The 8,185-nt window shown below is 35.6% G+C and overlaps 2 protein-coding genes across 2 annotated transcripts; both read left to right on the top strand.

The window, feature by feature from the left end:
• The first annotated feature begins 1,426 nt into the window (after positions 1-1,426).
• Positions 1,427-5,933, top strand: LOC116187245 (wall-associated receptor kinase 2-like). Its single transcript, XM_031515900.1, has 4 exons — positions 1,427-1,968; positions 2,198-2,669; positions 5,308-5,475; positions 5,740-5,933. Exons 1-4 carry the CDS (start codon positions 1,556-1,558, stop codon positions 5,785-5,787), a joined length of 1,101 nt encoding a protein of 366 aa, XP_031371760.1. The 5' UTR covers positions 1,427-1,555; the 3' UTR covers positions 5,788-5,933.
• A 72-nt stretch (positions 5,934-6,005) lies between these two features.
• Positions 6,006-6,956, top strand: LOC116188753 (putative wall-associated receptor kinase-like 16). The gene has a single exon (XM_031518233.1). The coding sequence runs from the start codon at positions 6,006-6,008 to the stop codon at positions 6,954-6,956; it is 951 nt and encodes a 316-aa protein (XP_031374093.1).
• Positions 6,957-8,185: the final 1,229 nt, after the last annotated feature.

Below are 8,185 nucleotides of genomic sequence, written 5' to 3'. Positions count from 1 at the left end.
TTATTCCTTCTTTTTCTTTTCTTGGGGGACCTATTCCAAATGGTCTTCTCTATTAACTCCTATAAATTTCAACCTTAGTGAGTCGACCCGGTTCGACTAGATTAGATTTTCGGATATCAGGGTTCATACCGAAATTTTTTTTCTCTTTCCATTTATTCCTTCGTTTTCTTTTCTTGGGGGACCTATTCCAAATGGTCTTCTCTATTTACTCCTATAAATTTCAATGGAGATAGAATTCGTTATGGATTAATGGATTAGATTGAGGAATTCCCTTCCCAGTTTTAACTGGGGTCCATGGAGAATTGTTGCAGGAAGGTAGCGATTAAGATTATTGGTTTTAGGAAGGCTACTTATGATTGTATTGTTCTTTGTCGATATGATTTTCATGTTTATTATGCTTTGTAGTTTGCCTGATGGCTCGACCAATGTATCCCGCTCTTGTAATTTATGCTTGGGTAATTTCTGATGTACCCACTTTTGCAGTGGACCGATGTATCCACTTGGACATCATGAAAGATCCTCATTAACATTTCAAACAAAAAAATACATATATAAATTTCACTACTTTAGTATTCTTACAGAGGCTGAAACCTTTCTTCTCACTTTTTATTTCCAAATGTGAACCTTGAAACCCTAAAATCCATTCTACTAATGATTTTATGGTGAGCTATATATGCTACATATAATTTGATCAGTGAGCACGACTAATTGGATGCCTATAATTGCAAATTCTTTATTAGTAACTCCCGACTGACTTAGCTAAGCGTCGTCCAAAGCTCGACATGTGGCGAGCCTAAAGAAGGGTCGGCCAAAGACTTGAAAGAATAGTCGTAATTGCCAACTATAGGCAGCTCCAAACAATATTGTCATATATTTTTGTTTTTAATTTACAAATATTTTATTTAGAAAAATATTGTTATGCAGTAGACATGATTTCTTGATGTCAGATGTAACAGTTTGGGAAAATGATATTGCAGCTTAAATTATTCTCTTTTATGTTCTATTTTTGAAAATTTTTCAAACTCGTTTCTCTGATCTTTCTAATTTTATTATTTTATTATATTTATTTTATTTTATTTTAGAAATTTTTTTGTTAGAGTCACCTTGCTTTGATAATTATGGTGACGTCCAAATCAAAATGGCAAAAAGGTGAAAAAGTTAAGGTTAAGAATGATGAGATTAAAATGGCAAAAGCGCCAAACATTGAGATTAAAAGTGTATCTTTCGCCTTAAAAAAATCAAGTCTCGTATGATGTATGATTCACTAGAAGTTACATGTCCGGTTTCTAGATAAGTAATTTCCTCCTTTTCGGAATGGTAAAAAGAAAGGCACGACCCTGGATTTCCTGTTGTTTTCTTTCTGGAAGTACTTAATTTTAGACGAGTGGAAAAGTCTCATAAATGGAAAGTGAGAAGTACCTGATCTCTGCATATAAACTAGATTGCGAGAAAAGAGAGGGCATAAAGCCTCTGTTTATAAATGAGGTAGCTCCATGATCTTCGTTTAGCTTTAACTAACTCTGGTTTGACATCAGGGATCTAGATCAGACTAAAGATGCTTCATCCTAGAGTACTTAATGTATTCGGGGTCATGATTATGTTATTATCAGTATCAGCTCCACTATTGCAGCTTGCAGCTCAAACGAAGCCTCGTTGCACGAGTCCATGTGGACGCCTAGAGATCCCTTACCCTTTTGGCACCATAGATAGAGGAAGCCATTGCTATTATGACGCTGAACCATCTCTGTCATTTGTCATCTTCTGCGATAACTCCACAGACCCTCCTGTGCCTTATTGGGGCAGCAAATCGTCCAATATCCCAATAGTTGATATCTCAGTGGACAATCACGAGATGCGCGTCATGATGTTTGTGGCTCATGACTGTTACAATTCATCAGGAGATAATATTAGGTCGAATTCACCCTCGGCTGGGCTTGCCAATTTCAAATTATCCAGTACCAAGAACAGGTAATTGAGCTTACTAAATTTTATCAGCAACCGGCACTTCTTTTATGATGGCTTTTGTAACTTTATTAAATTTTATTTACCAATGGGTTCGGTTTGACCCAATTGAATGCCGGTCCCGCCCTGAAATTCCAGGGGCCGCTGTTCTATTGCTGAAACTTGCAGTGACACTAGCAATATGCATTTTAATCCTGTTGTTCAACAGAAAAAGTTATAAGGAATTTTTTGGCAGGTTCACGGTAGTTGGTTGTGATAGCTATGCCTACTTCATGGGGCAGCAGAACAACATCTTCTCGACCGGGTGTATGTCTCTCTGCAACACCATCACTGACGTAAACAGCGGGTCATGTTCGGGCATCGGATGCTGCCAGGCCAGCTTGCCAAGGAACATGAAGGCCTTCGACATCTCCCTCGGCAGTTACTACAACCACACCACCGTCTACGACTTCAACCCATGCAGCTTTGCATTTGTTGCCGAGAATGACTACTTCAACTTCTCCATCGCATCTCTTAAGAACATAACTGAGGAGAAGATGCCTACGGTTCTTGACTGGTCCGTCGGGAAGAATCAAACGTGTGAGGTGGCCCGAAAGAATATGGCAAGCTATATGTGCAAGGAGAACACCAACTGTACAGATGTTGATCCTGATAATGGGGAGGTTACAAGGGGAATCCTTACCTCTCCAGGCCAGAAGGCTGCCATGGTAATTAATTATGTAATTCCTTTTTTCTTTGTTTCTTTTGTTTTCCTCTTCTCCCCTTCGCTTTCTTTTGTTTTTTTTTTTTGGCGAATCACCTTCTCTTTGTTTACAAAATTTTCTCCAAAAAACAAAATTGAGTTTTGTAGTAATTCCATCCACACTACGTACTGTATATATTAAACTTTTAATTTAAATTATGTGGAAAGTTCATTAATTGAAAACGTATTATATAGAAATTTACAAGAGTTCGAGCCTAAAACTTATTTTTATGGAAATACTAGTCGTGGAGCCCGTGCGTTGCACATGATAGTTCCATCAACCTAAAATATATACATAATAAAAAGTTAAAAAGAAAAACTCCTTCGATAGTCATAAATGAAATAAAAGAATAAAATAAACAAACAACCGTCACGTTTAGTGGTAAATGTACTTACTTTCTAAGAGCTTGCAAATAGGGGTGACAATATCTTTTGAGAGTTCAAACTCATAACACCAATTTTGAAAATGAATATAAGGGAAAAAAAGGCAAAACATTAGAGAAAATCAAAAATGAAAATTTACGATACAAATGAGAGAAAAAAATCATAGTATAAATTTAATCAACTAATTTGCATCTAGAGATAAATATACGTTTTGAGATGTCGCATCTAGTTGTAAACATATTCTTTGAAACCTGAATAGACCTGTGTTTATGTGTATGATAATCCCTATTTGTAACTATCGTACACAATCTAAAAAAATATAATCTAATTTATTTTTCTTTTTTCGGATATAAAATCAAATTTAATTTGAAAAGAAAATATAATATATATATATATATATCTATAAAATATTATCTAATCTATTTTTTAAAATAGATATATGCAAAAACATACAATTCAGACATACTTTTTCTTACTATGTACTAAAGGTTGTACACGTAACCACATATTAATATATTTATATTATGTATGAATATATACTAATGAATACTTATTTTACTATTAATATTTATGTGACGAAGTATTACTTTTTATTTTAAAAATTCAAGATTATTAAATAAATATATACATAAATTTAAGATTATTAAATTCAATTAGAGATCACCATAGTATCCAAAAGATTTTATGATATTTTCACTTTTTTAAAATGAAATATTATAACCGAAAATAATTTCGAAAGATTTTGTAGCTAATTTCATAATAAAAGAAAATTTCAAATTTCAAATACCCAAAAAATAAGAAAATTTCATCCATCTATTAATATATTTATATTATGTATGAATATATACTTGTTTTGATGTTAATAATTTTGTGATGAAATATTAATTTTTATTTTAAAAATTCAAGATTATTAAATAATATCTATACATATAATAATTCCTCTCTTTTTTTTCAAATACGTTATGTTATGTAAATTATAAAAACTATAAAAATAAAAAAAACAGATTGTATGATAAGATATCTTTCAAAAATATTTTTTATTAAAATAATTGCAAAAATATAAATAAATAAATAAGAACCTAGAAAATTCCTTTCATAAAATATATACTAATTTGCTTATTAGATTCCATTCAAAAATTGTGCGTTCTGAGGCCATATATTGATAATTTATATTATGTATGAATATATACTGATATATACTCATTTTTTATGCTAATATTTATGTGATGAAATATCAATTTTTAAATAATATCTATATCTATACATATTATAAAATCTTCTCATCTCTTTCAATTACATTATGCTGTACAAATTATAAGAATTAAAGAAATCAAGAAATCATATTTTAAGACGAGATATCTTTAAAAAATATTTTTATTAAAAATAATTTCGAAAATAAAAAATAAAAACATAGAAATTTCTATTTAGAAAATTAATATTCCCTTCAATTGAATATCACCATAGTATCCAAAAGAATTTATGGTATTTTCAATCTTTTTTAAATGAAATATTATAACCGAAAATAATTTCAGAAGATTTTGTTGCTAATTTCATAATAAAATATAATTTAAAATTTTAAAAACTCAAAAAATTAAGCAACTCCATTCGAAAACGGAACGTTCTGAGGCCATCTCTCCGAGTCTACCTTGTATCTTGCTTTTATATATATATATATATATATATATATATACACTCGACCATGTGGCATTGGCCATTGGGTCCTTTTTATTTGGTAGTCCAGCCCTTATATGCGCTTTGTGGATGTCCGGTTGCTTTCGTGTTTGGCTGAATTTGATTTATGGAGATTTGTAGGAGGCAGTTGAAGGGGAGATTCGGCCTGTTACCTGAATATCCATATCCTCTGTCTCACACACAAAATCGCCTCCCACAATCTCCTCTTGGTTACCGGGAGGTCCATGGACATATGATAACGAAAATAGAAATCCTAAATATCTAATAAAATGGTATGGATAATCTCATTAAATATCGAACCTGTAACCTTTTGATTATCTGGCGAGAGCGCACCCTCTATGCTTGCTACACCCTATTTGATTAAAAAAAACCTCTTGAGACGTCCAGTTTGTCTTTTCTCCAAGCTAACAGAAATTACTCAACTGGAAAATGCCGATGAAAGAAAAGAAATGGGACCAAACTATATGATTTTTGTAAGCTCAATTCCTGGACATGACATTACGAATTTTTCATTTTGTTGTTTTCAGATATTGATGAGTGCAACAACTCAAATCCATGTCACGAGACAGCGTTGTGCACAAACCAGATTTGCAACTTTAGTTGTCACTGCCCTGAAGGTTACAAAGGGGACCCAAGTAAAGGCGGCGCAGGTTGTATACATCAAAAGGAGTACAAATTTCTCTTTATTGCACTCGGTGAGTAGCTTATGTTTGATTCAAACTCTCATTCTCGAGGTAAATAGGGACTCATCCCATCATACCCTTGCACATTATATATATTGAGTTCATCTGGGGATGGATGGTTGAAGTTCCGCTACAGGTACTCGTTTCCCAAAAAAAAATAAAAAAAGAAAAGAAGAACAGATAATATGACTTCAGGACTCAGGAGTCACATAGCCCATTTTCGAATTGGGAGTTCAAACTATGAATAATGGTTCCGATTCAATTTATATGGTGTAGGCGTCGGCATGGGTTGCTTGTTGCTCCTCCTTTGCGCTTCCTGGTTAGCTTTGGGACTCCGACAGAGGAAGGCAACACAAGAGAGGGAAAAATTCTTCAAAGACAATGGGGGCCTCAGGTTACAAAGACTCCTCTCCCAGCACCAAAGCTATGTCGAGACGCTGAAGGTTTTCACCGCAGAGGAGCTCAGACGGGCGACCGACAACTACCACGAGAGCAGAATCCTCGGCCAAGGTGGTCAGGGAACAGTCTACAAAGGAACCGTGATGAATGGCAGGGTAGTCGCCATCAAGAAAGCCAGACTGCTAGACCGGAGTCAGGTGACTGAGTTCATCAACGAAGTCATCGTCCTCTCTCAGATCAACCACAAGAACGTGGTTAAGTTGATCGGCTGTTGCCTGGAGACGGAGCTCCCTCTGTTAGTTTACGAGTTCATAACAAATGGCACCCTCTCCAAACATTTGCACGACAATGGTGGACAGCACTCCATGTCATTGTCCTCTTGGGGGGCTCGCCTACGTGTGGCTGCTGAAACAGCGAGAGCACTTTCGTATTTGCACTCAGATGCCGCTATTCCAATCTTCCATAGGGATGTTAAGAGTACCAACATACTGCTGGACGAGAATTTTACAGCTAAGGTATCGGATTTTGGAGCCTCCAGGCTGATGCCATCGGACAAGACTCAAATAAGTACTCTAGTGCGAGGCACATTCGGGTACCTAGATCCAGAGTACTTCCACTCGAGCCAATTAACAGAGAAGAGTGACGTTTATAGTTTCGGGGTTGTCCTTGCTGAACTACTCACTGGAATGAAGGCTATTTCTTTTGACAAGCCTGAAATGGAGAGGAATTTGTCCATGGTTTTTGATTTGGCAGTGATGGAGGACCGTTGCTTGGAGATGATCGACAAACGGATTATAAATGAGGGGAACGCAGAACACATCAGAGAAGTTGCGCTGCTAGCTAGCCGGTGTTTGAATGTAAGAGGGGTGGACAGGCCATCCATGAAGGAAGTCGCACTCGAGTTGGAGGGGATACTTAGACTGACCGAACAACACCCTTGGATACATCAAGATTCAACTAATTTCGAGGAAAGTGAAGACTTGCTCAGGGGAATCCACGTCGATAACTTTGACGCAGGCCCCATCAGCATGACAAGTTCTGAGAATACTATGAAAAATCAGTTGGTACCTTTTAGCGTTGAGGATGAAAGATAGTCTCACCACTGCAAATTTCTGTGCCTCCTTATTTTTAGTGTTTTTTCACCCAAAAGAGTTCTCTTATTTCTCCTTCTTAATTAGTTGTTATCATGTTAAAGGTACGTCATACACTGGTTGAACTGCTCGTGTTTGAATTCCTGTGTCATGTAATTTCATCTGTGTAATGAAGTGCTGTTAAAATGTAATGCAATTCAAATAGTGGATCCAAAAATATTTTATCAAAAGACGTGATTTTATTACGTGGATCTCAATTTGTTGTTACTTGGACCAATTCCAGCAGTACGTATTTTTGCTTAACAAAGGGACCAATGAAGTGTAAAGAGTCAATAATATCGAAGGAACCAATCTTGTCGAGTCTGGTGCTGTGTCTTAAGACTGATATCTTGGGATTTTGTGGTGATCTTGCTCATGTGCATATACTAGGAACATATCTCGTGTTACCTTTATTCCTTTGTTCTTTCCCTGTTAGTATGTGTCTTAATATGTATTTATACATCAACATAATGGAAGAGAAGATAACTTTCGTCTGCCAATCTATTGTCCCTCTCTTAAACTTCAAGTAATGATGTATTTTTCAAGAAAGAAAAGCCGCAAAAAATTTGGCATTCCCTCCTCTATGTTTACATGCAATGGACTTTGTCAATGATCAGGTATCCGAATCCATCTGTGTACACCTCATCTCATCTATATCGCTCGCACGGTTTTCTAGTTTTGTAGATTTAAAAATGCCTCGTATCATTGTAATTATACATTGCTAAGAACTGATCCCGAAACTGGTATAGAAGGATGTTGTCATTGGACCAAATTAAATCAACTAGGGGACTCTTCCGCAAGGCCCATTAGGGTATGTATATCCTAAGTATTTCTTTCCGCTCAAGCCCCTTAACAAGCAAGGGTGATGTATAAGAAAGAGAGTGTAGTACAATAGCGTATGCTCTCGCCTTTCAACCAAGAGATTATAAGTTTGATTCTCGCTGTGGGACTACCCGTGCCCATTTACTAGATAGTTAAGACTTCTATTTTATTGAATTATTCTCTTGGGTCTCCCTTATGACTGAGAGAGAAAAAAAAAGAGTGATGATTATAGTTTGGCGTCATCCTTAATGAACTTCCTTATTGGGATGAAAGTCATCTCTTTTGAAAGCCTAAAAACAGAGGAATCTATCCTTACTTTGGCAGCTTGTCTGAATCGCGCAGGCTCATATTAAAATTTCATAACCCTCCGT

This window comes from Punica granatum, chromosome 8 (assembly GCF_007655135.1).
Source record: "Punica granatum isolate Tunisia-2019 chromosome 8, ASM765513v2, whole genome shotgun sequence".
Classification (NCBI taxonomy): Eukaryota; Viridiplantae; Streptophyta; class Magnoliopsida; order Myrtales; family Lythraceae; genus Punica; species Punica granatum.
Note: the sequence above shows the minus strand (reverse complement) of the source record. Positions and strands in the feature narration are given on the sequence as shown.